This window comes from Vipera ursinii, assembly GCF_947247035.1.
Source record: "Vipera ursinii genome assembly, chromosome: 3".
Lineage (NCBI taxonomy): Eukaryota > Metazoa > Chordata > Lepidosauria > Squamata > Viperidae > Vipera > Vipera ursinii.
The window spans coordinates 193,575,777-193,593,268 of record NC_139516.1 but is presented as its reverse complement, the minus strand read 5'-3'; the positions used below and the strand labels follow the sequence as shown (position 1 = coordinate 193,593,268).

Genomic DNA, 17,492 nt, shown 5'->3' with positions numbered 1-17,492 from the left:
TCAGTGTTCTTTATCTTGACATTAAAAATAGATTTGAGAAAATTTAAAGATTTGTTAGAAATTGCCTTCTCTGAGCTGGTACCATTTGAAAATACTGTGAGTTAAAATGGCTGTATGTAAGGTTTTACTAGGAGGAACAAACTTACTAAAGACACATTAAAGATAATATGACTTGGAAAGTAGATTTTACCATGAGATCAACAGTCCTGGATAAAAGAACACATCATATTTTGTACAAGACTTACAGTTACTATGACTTCCGGTGGCTCCGCGGCGACGGAGGGAGCCTTCCCGGGCTGCCCGCGGCTCAGCTGTTGTTTTTTCGCCCGAAACAGCGCCGATCAGCTGTTCGGGCGAATCTGAAGCCCCCTCCTCGGGAGAAGAGGAGGGGGCGAGCCCCCAGGTAGGGGTAGAGTTCTCCAGGGCCGCCTGAGCTTATGGCTTGGGCGGCTGAAGGATTGAACTCCCCCGTAGCCTGGGCTGCTCCCAGCTGGCCGTCGCCTCTGCTCCTGACTTCTTGGAGCAGAGCCAGCCGTCTGCGACCACCCCTGCCTGAAGGAATGACTATGGTTTAAAGGAGCAGGCAGAGCGATACAAGAGGAAATGGTAAAGAGGATTACTATGTTTTACTCTCCAGCTTGATGGACTTTTTTGGATTATAAATCTGAAGTGAAAGTGCGTCATATTTGGTAAAAGATGGCGGCTAAACCACCCCCTAAAACTCTTCGGAGTGCTGGAACTTCTCCCGTGCAACAATCATTATTGCAGGCGCTGCATCCTCCTGATGTATTGACATCAAAGGACTTACAAGATGCTCTTGAAAAGCATACCCAGGTAATTTTGGAATCAATTAATGTTAGATTTGCACAGATGGAGGAGAAATTGGAGAAATTGGAGGAGAGAATGGAGGAGAGGATGGAACAGAAGCTCAAAGCGATGAGGGTAGACATCTTGACTTCAGTGTTTAAAGTGGCTCGGTGTGTGGAAGAATTGGAGGAAAAGCTAGAAGACTTGACTCAAAAGAATGCTATATTAGAAGCAAAAGTATTGGAGAATGAAAATAAAATGGAAAAGGAACTGAGTCTTGCTCAATATTTCCAGATGCAGTTTGCTATTAGAATTAGAGGCTTAAAGGAGAATACTAAGGAAGATCTAAAGCAGCTGGTTTCTGAGGCTTTTGAAATAGTGTTGAAACAGCCAGCATCTGAAATAAAAGGAGGCATGGACAAAGTGTTTCGTGTGAATTCATGGATTGCCAGACAGAGAAAGTTGCCTAGAGATGTGGTGGTATATTTTGCAAAAAGGGAAACTAGAGATGAAGTTATACAAGCTGCTTATGATACTAAAGTTGTGATTGCTAATCAAGAAGTTTTGGTCTTAAAAGAAATTCCTCCAAAGATTCTAAGGAGAAGGAAGGATTTTACATTTCTTGTGCAAGAGCTCAAGCAGCGAGATATAAGGTTCAGATGGGAGATCCCAGTGGGGTTGATGGTGACGCACGAAGGTAAAAAGTACCGTTTGGTTACTGTGATGCAAGCGCGTGATTTCTACAATAATGTTTTAAATGCAACGCCATTAACACTTTTGGAAGCTGGAAAGGGATCTGGAGAAGGAGTGCATCAAGAGGCCGAAGATGGTCAGATAGAAGACAACGGTGTTGGAGGAGATCAAGATACAACCTCGTCAGATGAATCTATAAAACAGAGGGTGACGCGTGCTGCTGCAAAACGATCTAAGAAGAGAAAATAGCAGGATTTGCAGAAGTCTATGGAACTTTTACGATATAGTCAAGTAGTCAAGTAGGGGAGGTGGGAAAAGATTTGGGTGTAGACGCAATATATTTTTATATTTGGTGGTTCTGTGGAAAGGGTGAGCTTTTTTGGATTAAAGTTTGGGGGAATATACAGAAGATTTTCAAATGGAGGTTTAAGTTTTGTTTGCAATCTTTTTTTCTTATTTTTGTGTTTGGAATAACTATAGATGTGGTACTGGAAGAGGAACGGCCGATTACAGAAGAGTTGACTTTAAAGTTTTTTGATTTGGGATTCTTGGTTAATTTGAAAAATTATTTGTAAGAATGTTATATCATGGAATGGATAAAATGGATGGAGTTTATTTAGGATAAGTATAGGGTTGAGAAGGGTTTTTTTTTTCTTTCTTTTTCTTTTTTTTTTGTCTTTAATATATATTTAATACTATTAAGGTTTGTTCCATTCTATATAAGCTTATATTCTATATAAGCTAGAGAGTGTCCTTTTCTTATTCTAGTTTTTTTTATATATATATTTAATATTGTTAAGGTTTGCTTTATCCTATATAAGCTAGAGAGTGATGGATTTTAGAATTTATAGTTGTTAGTATATGGTTGCTTAGGTCTGTTTTTTTATATATATATACCTTGTATTCAGCTCTGGGAAGTAGGGGGGGAGGGGGGGAGGGAGGGGGGGGCGGAGGGAGGGGGGAGGAGGGGAGGTGGGGGAGGAGGGAGGGGGAAGGGGGGTTCTTTAAAGGAAAATTGTATTTTAAAACTTTTCAATAAAAAAAAAGACTTACAGTTACTACAACATAACTGTGAAGCCAATAATTTTCAAAAAAAAATGATGTTTATGTGCCAGTTTAAAACAAAGCTTGCAGCAAAAATTATTACTCATTTTTCCAGACTGCCTTTTTATTATATACTAATAAGAGGAAAGCATAGCTAAGATATTTTAACTTTAAAAGGAGTTACAACATCAGCAAACCACATCTAGCCAGATTAACTGCTTTTTCTATTACTTCTTTCCATATTTAAAATGGAATGGTGTGCTCAGTTAACCATAGTTTTATAGTATGTCTGAAGGAAATTAGTTATGACCATATATCTACAATGGTTTAATTTTACATCATGTACAGAACTGCATTTAGCACTAGCAATCAGAGGGCTTTGGCTCTCTGAGTTTGAGTATTGCTTTTATTTTTCCTCCATTTTTTTTAACTGCATGTCCTCTACAGCATTGCCAAGCTCACTCATTTAGATTTCTGATCAGCTGGCAATATTCTTAATATACAGTTCAGCTTCTCCTCTTTTGTTACTTCCATTCCTTTCATTCGATTCCAGTTTGAACAAATTGTATCTTCTGAATTCATCATAGAATTCGTTTCATTAGGTCCCAGTTTATTACTATTAAGTCATACTTAACTTCTTTGTGTAAAAATTTAAGCTCTCCTGGCTTATGGTCCATACTCTACAGTAATCATTACTACAGAGGCCACAAAGGCTATGAACTTTATGACCCAGTCCCAAAGGTGCTTTTTCAAAAGACAACTGGACTTCGTTTTTCCTTGAAGCACCTTTTGGGGGTAACTATTACCTGGATGGCTGAGAATCTCCACAGACATTTATGTCCCAGTTTCTTAATTTTTAATTAATAAATTCAACAGACTACTACAGCTACCTATTTCCTTCAGCGCAACTTAAGAATGAATAGCTTTGGCCCACTCATCTATCCCTGATTCTATTTAAAGCAGGGATTTCAAACCCGCAGCGTCACGTGACGTGGTGCGACGTATCACAACTTTTTTTTTCCATTGCCGGCAGTGGGGTGGACATGGTTTCGGCATGATGCATCCAGCCTGTGGGTTGGCAGTTTGACACCCCTGATTTAAAGTATTCCTGATTAAGCTCAGTATATTTCAGCCAAGCACATTTTGCCTGGTCCTAGTGAAATGGAATGTATCTTATGTCAGAATTCCATTTATCCAGAAGCCATTTCCAAAATCCGTCAATCCTTGTTGGTATTCTTCCTTTTCAGATGGGTCAAAGGATAAATAAATGAGGCCATCTAAAACCATAAAACAACAATGTTTCCAGGACCATATTCATTTTTATTCTATGATTATCTAACATGGAATGGAGTGCCTGATTCAGTTAATGTGCTATGCCAGCATTTAATAGTTCTCCGGCCAAAGCCTTCCCTTTCTCCAACGGCCTTACACTTTTCCATGATGTGTAAAATCTCCTTCAAGCCAAGTTTGACTCCCGAGTACTTCCTGGACAATTCCCTGTAGTTTCTTGGCAACAACACAGAAGTGGTTTGTCATTATTTCCTTTTCAGGATGTGTGAAAAGATTTAATTTCACTGAAAAAATACTCCTTTTAGATCTTCTATTAAAGCAATAATTAGGGTCAACATTGTTTAACAGCTGGGCCCCAGGTCAGCCAGATGCTATTGGTTGTTCTCCAAAGCTGAGACAAAGCAGCATTTTAAAGACTGTCCAGTGAATTATTAATGCTTTATAGCTATTACCACAAACTCTCTAGAGAAGAGGGGGAACTCAGAGTGCAAAGGAGACTAAATTTTAAAGCACAATTGGCTTCAGTTAAGCAGATTCTTTGCCCCTTTGCCTCATGTTTATTCAGTCTTATCACCCTTCATGTAATTTTGCTACTTGCGATCCAAACAATATTCCATTCAAATCAGAGGTATATCCTTGCCAAAGAAAATTTCCAAATACTAAAGAAATTATATGATGGTTGTCTGAAATATTTCTACAGGGGTAGTGCCTGGAGAAACAAGAATAATCTCTGCCAATCTAAGCAGTATAAAAAGGGAATATAAATGATATATGTGATTTATATAAAATTAAGAGATGATACCATGTTTCATTACTTGGAAATACAATTTTAGATATTTCTAAAAGTGGGCTGCTTTTTGGCAGCTAAAAAATGGCAGGGTGTTTTTTGCCCATAGGCTCACAAACTCTGTGAATGAAAACAACTAATCTCCAAATGGCAAAACAACAAGAACAATCTGACTTCCTAATACACCTAAATTCTGTTTAATTTAATTGGGATGACAGAAAAGGCAATATCCATTCAAATGTCTTTTTTGAAAGAGAATCAGTACCATTTACCATAAACTATCTGTCATTCTTTTTGTTCAGTTTCTTAACTAAGTTTTATAACATTTGCAGGAAGCAGTGCTTTTCAAAGTGAGTACCATTAGCTGTTCCTGCCACAACATATATCAAGATTATATGTATATCATTAAGATGCTTCATCCGTCTTGTAGCTTTCTAGATGTTCTTTCTTTTTCATGTCTAGTTTCAGGATATGGCGGAGGAGGCCCCAAAGACAATGCAGTTTCATCGCAGTTTTGCTTTGTTTTGAAGAAATGGGAGAAAATGTTTCATGAGTCACCTCTGAAGGGAAAGTATCTTTGCTAAAAGCATCCTTCAAGCACAGTATATTTTCAGAGTCTTATTATGGCTCTAATTTACATGCATTCTGCTTATACTTTTTTACAGTCCTTGGCAAAATATTTATCAATCTTGAACAAGGATGTTTCAGCAGTTCACATTTAATGGACAAACTTTATCCAGAAGTCGGCTGTCTTTTAGATTCATTGTGAAAGGTGTCACACTCAATTTATACAAAATCTGCTTGTTTGGACTCTGCTCTTGGCAAGGTATAAACTCAGCCTCAGTGCTACTTCATACAGGCTGCATGTCTATAGTTAAGGAGGGGGAGTAAAGCCCCCAAAATGAGTTAAGTCATATCCTGTGGCTAAAACTTTAGTCACAGATACAGAAGCTAAGACCAAAAGCACATCAAAATAGTCAAGAACATTTCATCAAATGAAATAAGAAGGCTGAAATAAAATGCAGTGTTTGATTTCTGCTTTTTTCCTGACATTTTTATGCATTTGCTTTTCTTATAAACTTGCAGCTCAGCATTTTGAAAAATTGCAGACAGAAATTTCTAGAAGTAGGCTTGCAGGAGATATATGAAGGTGAAAGTCATGACAGAAAAACAAAATCAATGCAAAAATCTGGCAATTGAAGAATAACGTTTAACTGAAGTTTCAGTTGCAATATGCTTCCTCAACTACTAATGAATGTTATTGTTTACTGGAGAAAGTGAAGTGATTTTTTAAAGGTAAAGAAATGTTGCCATTCTTCAGACAGTTTTATTGAGCAACAGAATGAAATGACAACACATTCTGTATATCATCACCACTAAGTTGTTTTTCCTTTTTTCCTTTGGTTGTTTTCTTCCAGATGTTTCATTACCCAAACTACGTAACATCACGACCAGGTATCCTTCATTTCAACCCTGAGCTACAAATATTTTCCTTTATTAGTAATAAAGGCAGATAAAAATTTAATAAATACATGAAAAATATTGATGTGTATTCTATATTTCTTAAGACCTGAACCCATTAATTTTCCTAGATAGGTTATCCCAATTCATCATCTCACAATTAAGAACACATGTTGTTTATTATTTAGGAGAAATCAATTACTGATCTTGGGCAGAATCTTTTCAGATCTTAGATATCCTTGTTGTATAGTGAAGATTCTAAAATTTACTAATGGGAGGCAGTAGTAGTAAAACAGGATGAGGAGAACGCATTTCCCTAGATGTTGCTGAGATTCCATCATCGCTCATTACTGATTATGCTAATGAAAGGCGGGCTGTCAAAACCCATAATTCATATCTTGAGGACCAGTTTCTCCATTCTACTGAGTAAACATTTTTCATTTTACATCTGCTTTTAAAGTTAAGCCAAGATTCACTGGTCCTTGAAAATGTGATGTAATAAGTAGTACTGTAGATCACTACTACTTTCTCTCTCTCTCTCTCTCTCTCTCTCTCTCTCTCTCTCTCTCTCTCTCTCTCTCTCTCTCTCTCTCTCTCTCTCTCTCTGATTGATTTATATGACCACCCACCTCACCTAAATAACTCAGGGCAGCTAATACAATACAAACATCAATAAAATAGCAGAACACAATGAATAAAACATATAAATCATATAAAAACAACTAAGTATAAAACATCCATAGTTGTTCAGGTTATCTGGAACTAATGAGAATGCATCATCCATTACTAATATGAAAAAGCACACAAGGTCAGTAAATAAATATACCGTAATGAATTTGAAAGCAGGAGCACCGTGACTTCCATACTGTCAAGTAGAGAAACAAAGTGAATCACTATGGTGACAAGTGACTTTCAGAGTTTAAAGGAAAACACTGTGGCAACTTCTAAAGGATGCACATCATCAGATTCTGTTTCTGGCTTAGGATATCAGCATACACAATACAAAATTACCACCAATGTCCAGCACGGAAACTGGAAAAACAAAGTCTTAACCGTGAGACTCATTCCCAAGATCAATTCAAAAGAAAGTCGTGTCACAAGTGTGTGAGAAAGAGGGAGGCAGTTATCAAGCAATCATCAGGAACATATAACTTTAGTCTGATGGCCATTTCTTCCTCCTTAACAGTCTCATTCCCTACTATCCATGTACTTAAATCTATATACACTAACTGGGGTAGGTGGTAAAAAAATACATGGCTTTGTATTCTATATACTGTACCATATATACTTGTGGATAAATTCATTGGGTTTTTTAACCCAATTACCATGAAAAATGTGCCCCCCACAAATTAACCAAGCCATACTTTTATGGTATCTTGGTTAAAAATCCAAGGGTTGAATTATCCATGAATGAACTTTTACATGAACATATATGGGAAATATGGGCACCTTTTAAAAATGTTGCTATGGATAATTGCAGATAAGCCCATTTGCTGCATTAACGAAATCCTGGGTATTCTTCATTTTTTTCAAAATGAATAGAGGATAGGCTGGTGACTAACGAGAACCATCAAAATTAGAGGCTTCTTTTTGTTTATGTATTTAATATAAGAGAGAGGAGGGGAGGAAGAGAAAGGGAGAGGGGGAGAGAGAGAAGTGTGGTGGCCTAGTAGTAAAGATACAAGGTTGAGAGTTCAATCCTGGGTAGTAGATATTTCTCTCCTAGGGCACAAAAATAAAAATATCTGCTGTGTGCTCCGTGTGGCATCAGGAAGGGCATCTGGCCAGTAAATGCTCAGCTCCATCCATTTGCCCCAACTTTATCCCGAATTAAGGGATTACAGGATCCTAAAAAGGCAGTTTTATTTAATACATGAGAGAGACAAAAAGAGAAAGACTGACTAAGAGCAATAAAAGCACGTACATTTTAAAAAGGACTAACCACAATAGTAATTCAAGAATGTAATTATGAGATAAACAATGTAGGGAATTTGGATTCTTTTTTGTTTGTTTATTTGTTTGTTTTTTGCAATCCTAAATTGATCTAAAACATAAATGCTTCTACTTGCCATGACGATCAAAACAGGGATTGTCATCTGCTGTAAATTCATCATAGGAATAAGCATCAAAATTATAGTTTCATCTCAGCAAATGAGCCTTGTGGCTTTTAATGTGGGAAACATAGCAGATCTGTTGATAAAATAGGGCCAGGTCCCAGATGTCAAAGAGATAGTTATACAGTAATAACTTTTTAAAACTGCCATGGTTTAATCACTTGAATCCCATAAATAGAAGTCACTAGCATTCCCAGTGATAAAGTGAGACGCAGGAAAATTTACAAAACAAGATACAATAGCTGTCATTTAAATAAAGTAAATCTAGGCAATCATTTTTCCCACTGAAATTTTAGTTATTGGTTTACCTGATATATAGGGCCACCCCATGTTCTTATGCATGATAAAACAGTGATGCTTTTATATCCTGAAAGGTAGAAGGACACACAAATACCTGCAATGGAAGAATGGATAGTGAAGCTGCGGGAATTGGCACAGTGAAACTGACTGCCTTGAGGAAAGAAAAGACTTTGACAAATTTTATTTCTGCTTGCAAACCACTTCTGAACTTTTTTGAGAAACAAAGAGAAGAAAAGCTGATTTTGGGATTTGATGATTAGAATTATATGGGACTATGGAAATAATGCAGACAGATGCTAATCTTAGAGTAAGAGTTTCATGTACTTGTTTATACTTATATGTGTACCAAAGAAAGTCAGAACTCATTCTTTTTCTATTTGTCCTTCTTCTTTTTTTTCCTTGCATCTTTACTTCTTTTCTGCTCTGACATTTTTCTTCTTTCAAATCTTTTTTTTTTCTGTTTATTTATCGTTTCACTTGTAGTTTTCTGAAAATCAATAGAGTTGTAGATTTATAAGGCCGGCCCTGGCCAGGCAATCCTAGGTAGCTAACAAGAGTTTTAAAAAATTAAACACAAAGGAAAATGATAAAATAATAAAACTTAATAAATAAAATATACCACACCAGAGGTCAGATAGACAACTCATAGCATTACAACAGCTGACAATTCATTGGAGCTTGAATTAAGTCTTCGGGGCAAGTTCAAACTTTAAAATCATCGTAATCTGCTTGAAATAAGTTGTCAACATAGGAACACTTATAAAAATTGATTAATGCAAATGAATATTGCTTTATATAAATCTAAAGCAATATTCATTCATACAATGTTTATCTTTTCCCATTAGCTCTATGTAAAACTTTTTAACAGGTGTGAACCATCCAGATTTAATGTTGGACAGAATACAAATGTAATAAATAATAATAAATATTAATATTACGTGATTTTAATATCTATTTGTATTGATTTTTCATGAGAGAAAAAAACACTGATATATTTAAATCCACAAATGCTTTCTGAGAATAATTGTTGTCAGATATTTAAAAGAATTCAAACCACAAGCCAATTCCTAATTTTTATAAATTTACATAAGGTAAAGGTAAAGGTTCCCCCGCACATGTGTGCTAGTAGTTTCCGACTCTAGGGGCCGGTGCTCATCTCCGTTTCAAAGCCGACGAGCCAGCGCTTGTCCGAGGACATCTCCATGGTCATGTGGCCAGCATGACTAGACGCCAAAGGCGCACGGAACGCTGTTACCTTCCCACCGGAGTGGTCCCTATTTTTCTACTTGCATTTTTACGTGCTTTCCAACTGCTAGGTTGGCAGAAGCTGGGACGAGTAACAGGCACTCACTCTGCTACGCAGCACTCGGGATCCGACCCGCCAAACTGCCGACCTTCTGATTGACAAGCTCAGCATCCTAACCCACTGAGCCACCGCATCCCTTATAAATTTACATAGTAATACTATAACCCACAGGAAGCATAGGAACCAATTCTATTAAACCAATAGCCTGATAAATTACCATTTTAAAACTATATTATTACATTTTGTTATTAAAAATACATAAGAAAATGTTAATTATGATAAATATTGCAGTTTGTTATAATTGTTCAAGCCCAGTCAAAATATTTTCCATTTCTTTAATCAGGAAAATTAGCAGTTCCGATGTCAAATTAAAAGAAGGAGAGAAAAAGGATATTAGAGGTGACTTTCATGAGTCACTGATAAAAATGATTCCATTTTTAATTAGCTCTAGCAAAAGGGGCACCATATATTGATTCCAATAATTTACAAAGAGTGCATATTGATACAAAACGTCTTTCAACAATTCCCACTGCACCATATCAAAAGCTTTTTTCTTTGTTCAGCAAGATGGCCATTATTGATTTTTTTTAATATACACCCACAATATTAAGTAATAATATAATACAGACATTTGGCAGCTCTTTATAAAATTAGATTGTGCAGGATGAATAATCAAAAATAATACAAGTAGTCCTTGATTTACAGCTACAGTAGGGACTGGAGCATCTTGTCACTAAGAGATGCAGTTGTTAAGTTAGTCATTATGTGACCATGCTTGATTTTATGACCGTTTCTTGCCATAGTCATTAAGCAAATCATATTGTCATTAACTGAATCTGGCTTCCCCAATTGTGTTTGCATGGTGAAGCCAGCTGGGAAGGTTGCAAATGGCAGCCGTGTGGTGCTAGGATGCTGCAGCCATCATAACGATGTATCACTTGCCAAGCAATCCAACTTTGATCATGTGACCATAGGGATGCTGCAAGGGTCATAAGTTTCAGGATTGGTTATAAGTTTGAATGGTCATTAAATAAATGGTCATAAGTCGAGGACTACAGTATCTGTATTTATTGTCTTGGTGCTAGAGTTGCTGTCAGTATTTTTGTATCCACATTTAACAAGAAAACCAGTTAACAGCCTGAACATACAACAAAATCTTTTCTAGCCTTCAAATCAGTTACATAAACCTAATGGGATCATATTTAAAAGGGCATCAATATAAATATCCTGTAGTATTAATATACAGACTTTACTTTGCCTTGTTCTATTCAATGGGCTAATCGTATGGACTAGATGCTTTTCCTATGTTCATAGATGTAATCGTATCTATTATTCATTGGAGAATATAAATTTTATAAATAACACCTGGTCGCAAACGTATTTAGCACTTTTTCCTCTTCCTATTTTCCCCACAACAACCCTGTGAGATGGGTTGGGTGAGAGAGTGTGACCAGCCCAAAGGTACCTAGCTGGCTTTTATATACAAGGGGACTTGAATTCACTGTCTCCTAGTGATAGACTGGTGCCTTAAACACAAGACTAGACCAAACCTATTCTTTGCACAAATCAAGCTATGTTTGTATGTGTGTGCTGGCCTGCCTCTTGCTCAAGTCAAGTTGTGTGCATGCATGCCGGCCCACTACTTGTGCAAGTTGAGCTGCACATGTGTGTGCCAGCCTGCCACTCACACAGCCCAGTTCCCCTCTCCCTGCCCAGTCAGGATGCCAAGTGGCAAGGGTTGGGGACCAATGCTCTAAAGGCATCCCAAAAACCAATAAACAAAACAGAACAGAACAGAACAGAATTCTTTATTTGGGACCCAAGGAATTTGTTCTCAGTGTGTATGCAAAACAACAGTAATAATAATTATAATAACAAAGGATAATAATCATAATAATTATATCAGTAGAGAAGATAGTAGAACAGATGAGGATAAAATTAATATAGCAATATTACCTAAATATTTATTTACATTATTTTCCTTAAATATTTAAGAAAAAATCTTCAAACTCTTTTTGAATCCATTCTGGAAAGGTAGATTTTTAATGCTGGCATATTTCAGCACTGTTTTGAAAAAAATGGGGTAACTCTTTCTGTAATAATTGAAAATGTTACTTATGCATGACCAGAAATAGCAATAACATGTATATTACTTTAATAAATTTATCCAATTAAGGATCAAGGTACAGAAAATCATCTATTTGTAAACAGTTCTGAAGTGGATCTGGAAAAGAAATCTTGTTGCAAAAGATTTAAAAATTACCATATGCACATCAAATTAAACTGCAACATATACAGTATATTTATAATATTTTTCAGGTACAGAAATGAGATTTAACTGTGATGATATTCTCTAATGACTCTAAAACCTGACCAATATTCACAGCCACAACTTTCTCATCCAACAGTCAAATTATTATTAATAATAATAATTCCAAAAAATCTGGAGCACAACTTGAATACCATGAACATTGACAAACTCACAATCAATTAATTCTGAAAGGCAGCTTTATTTGGAATAGTCTACACTGTGTGATGATACCAAACAATATTACCTGCCTATCCCAGATCCTTGGAAAGGACTAGATAGGTGGATCAAGATGACAAATCCAATCTAAACATCTGGCTGACTCTGTGACCAATGAATAATAATAATAATTTATTAAACATACATGCTGCATGACCCTCCGTGCTTTGGATAGCTTAAAAAGATATTCAAAACATCTAGGTAACAATTGTAGAAAACTTTAATAAAACTATAGTAAGGTGTATATAGGACTTTCATTAAAATACTTAATCACCAGTATTAAAAAATTTGGATCACATATTTTGAGCATTTGTTACTCAAATTTCCTATTTTTCTAGCCAATTTAGAATTTCTACTAATGTATATGTGAGTAGACCATCTTATCTATAGGAGATTCTTCTCTTGCAGAAGAATACGCATTTCTAGTAAAAAAAAATACAGTACCTTCAAGTTTTTAAATTGCCTAATTTTTTTAAAAGAGGCAAGTAGCACAGTGGCTCAGCAATTAAGATACTGGCTTGACAGTTGGAAAGCCATCAGCCCAGGTTTGAGAACTGAGCATCATGAGACAGGGTGAGCTCCCATCCTTGTCCCAGCTCCTGCCAACCTAGTAGTTCAAAAGCATACAAATGCGAGTAGATAAATAGGTACCACTTCAATGGGAAGGTAACAGCACTCCGTGATGTCATGCTGGCCACTGCAGAAATGCCTTCGGACAGCGCAGGCTCAATGGCCTTGAAACGGGGATGAGCATTGCCCCCTGCAGTCAGCAACAATTAGCCGAGTAAAATCTGCAGGGACTCCTTTACCTTTTCTTATTTGAAGATGCAACTCGTTATGTTCCATAAAGCTAATAGAGCAGTCATGAGCTGTCATACTGGACTAGAATCTCTGCCTCCCCCTGATCTATTGGTGAAAAAAAGTGAAATAAAAGAAAAAGCAGGTAAAAGCCAAAAACAGGATCACAAAGCAAAAAGAACAAGAAACTAGGACCATCCCATTTCTACCATTCCCTACAGGCTACAATAGTCTGTTGCTTTTTAGAAGTGAAAAAAATAAATAAAAAAGACTGCTATTTTTCTAATTCAGGGGATCCTATGACAAAAATGCCTTAGCAGCACCTAAGTCATAAAACCTCTCCATACCAGCATCACAGGATAAACGAGGCCTTTCTGGAGAAACTAAAAGTGCTTGATTCCTTTTTGTTTAGTGGCCAGATAAGAAAAGTTAACCATGACCATTCCAGAGTTATAGGAAAAAAGGTTCTGCAAATAAATGATGGAGATCATTGCTAATGATTTGGAGCAATCAATGTACTATAGACTTTGGTACAGATATTCAATTTGTGTATTTCTTTTTACTTGACAACCATAGTTTGCCATCTTTGTTCAATTATTTGTCCTTGATACTCTTATTTTTAATATCCCAAGCTGGCTCATTAAAGCTGACCTAAAGTATGCACTTCTCATTATTAGATAAAATAGCACTGAGTTACAAAAAGCCAGGGCTTTTTTCCTCATAGAACGCTCAGAACGGAGTTCCGGCACCTTTTTTGGATGGAACCCTGTAGGGTAGGCAAGGTGGGTTGTGTGACATGTGGGAGTTCCTGCACCTTTTTCTTTTACAAAAAAAGCACTGCAAAAAGCTATTATACTGCAGGGAAATGCCAGGGAAAAAACTGGATGAAAATAATTATCTACATCCTATGTGCTTTACATAAAAAGTGTATGACATGCCATAGCTGAAATTATCATGTAACTTTCAGCCTTACTGTTAGCATTTTCTGAAAAATCAGCTATGATCAGGACAAATAAAATAGGATTCATGCTGCAATGTCTTTAGGATTCACTATCAACTGTACACAAAAGGTAGAAAGTGAAAAGTTCTAATGACAGAAATATTTTTTTTATGTGCCAATCTCATGTGCCAATATTAGGCATAAATGTATCCCAGTTCTATATGTTTTTCAAGAATTGAATACCAATAGACATATAGATAGGATACAACCAAAGGAGAAAAAAACAATCAAACAGAATAAATAGAGGGAGAGAAGGTAGTGTTCTGTTTGACTGGAAGTGGAGTTGTGAGTACCCAACAGCTACAAATTTCTGGTTTTATCTTTTGACTCTGGTTTTTATATTCTTGTTCCTTATACTAAGTAAATAAATTAATAACATAACTCTTAAATCAGAGGTCCCCAACCTTTTGGGCACCAGGGACCAGTTCCATAGAGAGAGGTTTTTCTGCGGACCAGAGGGGGTGTGGTTTTGTGTGCTGCCTGCATCTCACGGATAGAGCTTTTCTTGTTTGTGCAGGTCGGTTGCTGGCATGCCACAGCCCAGTACTGGTTCACAGACTGGAGGTTGGGGACCCCTGTTTTAAATGACATAAATTAAGACTCCAAAAGTCAGATGCCCACTTTTTCACTTGTCCCCAAAATGTAACTATGTTTGGTGCAAGTTCTGAGAAGAACAATTGGTTATATACCAGGAAACGATATTCTGTTAGAATCAGAGAAAGGATGTATTGGAAAGGACTACATAGTTCAGGGTTCCTCAACTTCAGCAACTTTAGATGTATGGACTCCCATGCTGGCTGGGAAATTCTGGGAGTTGAAGTCTATACATCTTAAAGTTGCTGAGGTTGAGAAACAATGATGCTTGCTCAGTGCTTAACTGTTCCCAACAGACAGCCACTTGAAAGCCTCCAGCAGAGGAGAATTTATTGCCAGAGTTTCAAGTAGACAGTTGCCTGATAAATAGTGCTTACCAACTTGCATCATCACATAAAATTTTGTTTAGATAGACATGAGGCTGAGCATCAGATTTTATTCTTGGGCAAGTGTCTAAAATTTCTGAAGCTCATTTAGAACTTGGTCAACATTAACTTCACATATATTATGATTTAGGCATGTACAACTTCCAGGTTAAAGTCTCCTGTAGGATCTTGAATTGTAATCCAGGGTCGTATTCCAAAATGTAGACAGAGTTAGACCAATTAAAAAGGAATTTACATTTTTTTAAAAAAATAAATTTAAAACAGAACAAAATTAATTGTTTTCTGCATCATCCATTTAATAATTCTCTCCTTTGGATGCATTCAAACCTTCTATATGAGGGCAAATTTTGGAGGTTTCTAATGGATTCATGCAAGAGTTTTGGATGACTCTATTGTACTCAAGGGACACGGTGGCTCAGTGGGTTAGGACGCTGAGCTTGTCGATCAGAAGGTCGGCAGTTTGGCGGGTCGAATCCCGAGTGCCGCGTAACAGAGTGAGCGCCTGTTACTCATCCCAGCTTCTGCCAACCTAGCAGTTCGAAAGCACATAAAAAATGCAAGTAGAAAAATAGGGACCACTACGGTGGGAAGGTAACAGCGTTCCGTGCGCCTTTGGTGTCTAGTCATGCCAGCCACATGACCACGGAGACGTCCTCGGACAAGTGCTGGCTCTTCGGCTTTGAAACGGAGATGAGCACCGGCCCCTAGAGTCGGAAACGACTAGCACGCATGTGCGGGGGAACCTTTACCTTTACCTTATTGTACTCTTGTATCCCACTAATGTTGGTGAGAAATTTTTAGTCTCATTTATTCTTTTATTCTTTTTCATATATGATTTATAACAAAAGGAAAAGGTGGGAAGTCTACTTTCCTTTCTTGAATACATGTACTCTTCCTTCCCTCTAATGTCTCAATTTCTAAATTTAAGTTAGAAATAATTACAGATGTTACATCTTTACTGCCACCTGAAACATATTTTTCTTTAATCAGATTTATGATTCTAATGGGCTTAACTTTCATGCAGGCATGTTTAGAGCACCACCTTAATTTCCAGTTTATGATTCAGTTATCAGTTTGGGAACCAGCCAAGTGTGTTTTTATGATTTGAACAATTCCAATAGAAGAGAATATTTGTAGCTCAGTGTTGAACTGTGGAGTCCTTGGTGTTCTCTGAGCTTGTTTGCTTGCAAATGTTTCATTACCCTAACAAACAACCAAGCTCAGAGAGTACTAACAACTCCACATTTTGAATAGTAATGAAAAGAACTATTTCATTTGTTCTGCAACAATGAGAAAATCCAGGAGGAGTAGGGTACAAGGGACAGATTTAAACAGATTTATAAAGCTTTAACAAACCTTGAAGGTTATTTAGTCAATCAAAGATCCTAGAAAATATGTGATATCTAGAGAACGTTTCACTAAAGGTTTACAATGCCTAAACATTAAAATTTGCAACAAAGTTGTCTACCTTCCAAGATAATTTCCTCATACCATAAATGCTGATTTTAATAATATCAGGGTACAATTTTTCTCCTAAGAGTTTCAGTTGTCTAGCTCCGGTAAGGATTTTTGCCTATGGAAATGCTTGTTCTTCACATCCTCTCTATGCAACCATCAACACCCTTGTATATTATGATTTTAAATACTGCTATACAGTGCAGCATTTCTGAAAATTGGCCTCTATGAGATAGTTGATAGCCACCATTAAGTGGTCCACATTTAGAGATATGCATCATAACTTGGCAACTCTTTGGTAAAAGCTGGAAATTTTACTTTGGTTTTGGATGGATTTTTGACATTCTGGATTTTGCTTCAAAAACTATTATGAGAGATTGATTTTGGGAGAAGGAACACACTATGTCTTTACCGATGTATCAGGGATAAATATATCAAGGGTGTCACTATCATGATTGAAGAAGCTAAATTTGCTAGATGTCAGTGAGAATATATTATTACTATTTTGTTGCACAGTCAGCCAGATGTTTAGACTGGATTTGGTATTTTTGTCTGACTATTGAGAAGTTCCCAAGGTCCTGGGATAAGCAGATGTGGATATTTGAAGGTATTATTATTATTATTATTATTATTATTATTATTATTATTATTATTATTATTATTATTATTATTATTATTGTTCACACAGTCAGCCAGATGTTCAGACTGACTTTGACATTTTTGTCTACCTATCGAGTCCTTACCAAGGACCTGGGATTGGCAGATGTGGATGATGATGATGATCATCATCATCAAATTTATCTGTCACCCATCTTGCAGTCTGAAGCAATTCTGAGCATCTTTTTACATCCTCTTCAAGCAAACTCTGTGTGCCTGGATCCTGACTTGCAGTTTACAAGAACCAAGATTCAAGGTGCTGGTGATGACCTA

The 17,492-nt window shown here is 36.7% G+C and overlaps 2 protein-coding genes across 10 annotated transcripts in view; both read left to right on the top strand.

Annotated features, from left to right (window-relative positions):
- The window catches only part of NUDCD1 (NudC domain containing 1), a 44,185-nt gene extending 26,917 nt beyond the window's left edge, over nucleotides 1–17,268 (top strand). The window contains exons 11-13 of one of the 9 annotated variants that reach the window (XR_014492329.1): nucleotides 5,084–5,917; nucleotides 6,040–6,076; nucleotides 8,571–9,390. Coding sequence is in view for 1 of the 9 variants with exons in the window: in XM_083361240.1 (XP_083217366.1) it covers nucleotides 5,084–5,149 (66 nt within the window). In the remaining 8 variants the exon portion in view is untranslated. Of the gene's footprint in view, nucleotides 1–5,083; nucleotides 6,164–8,570; nucleotides 9,391–17,250 lie in introns of those variants that run through there. The other 8 variants (XR_014492328.1, XR_014492330.1, XR_014492331.1 and 5 more) reach the window with 8 other exon arrangements.
- LOC310637547 (uncharacterized protein) lies at nucleotides 281–2,417 on the top strand. The gene is made up of 2 exons (XM_083358003.1): nucleotides 281–1,889; nucleotides 1,925–2,417. The coding sequence occupies exon 1, from the start codon at nucleotides 697–699 to the stop codon at nucleotides 1,747–1,749; it is 1,053 nt and encodes a 350-aa protein (XP_083214129.1). The 5' UTR covers nucleotides 281–696; the 3' UTR covers nucleotides 1,750–1,889; nucleotides 1,925–2,417.
- Nucleotides 17,269–17,492: the final 224 nt, after the last annotated feature.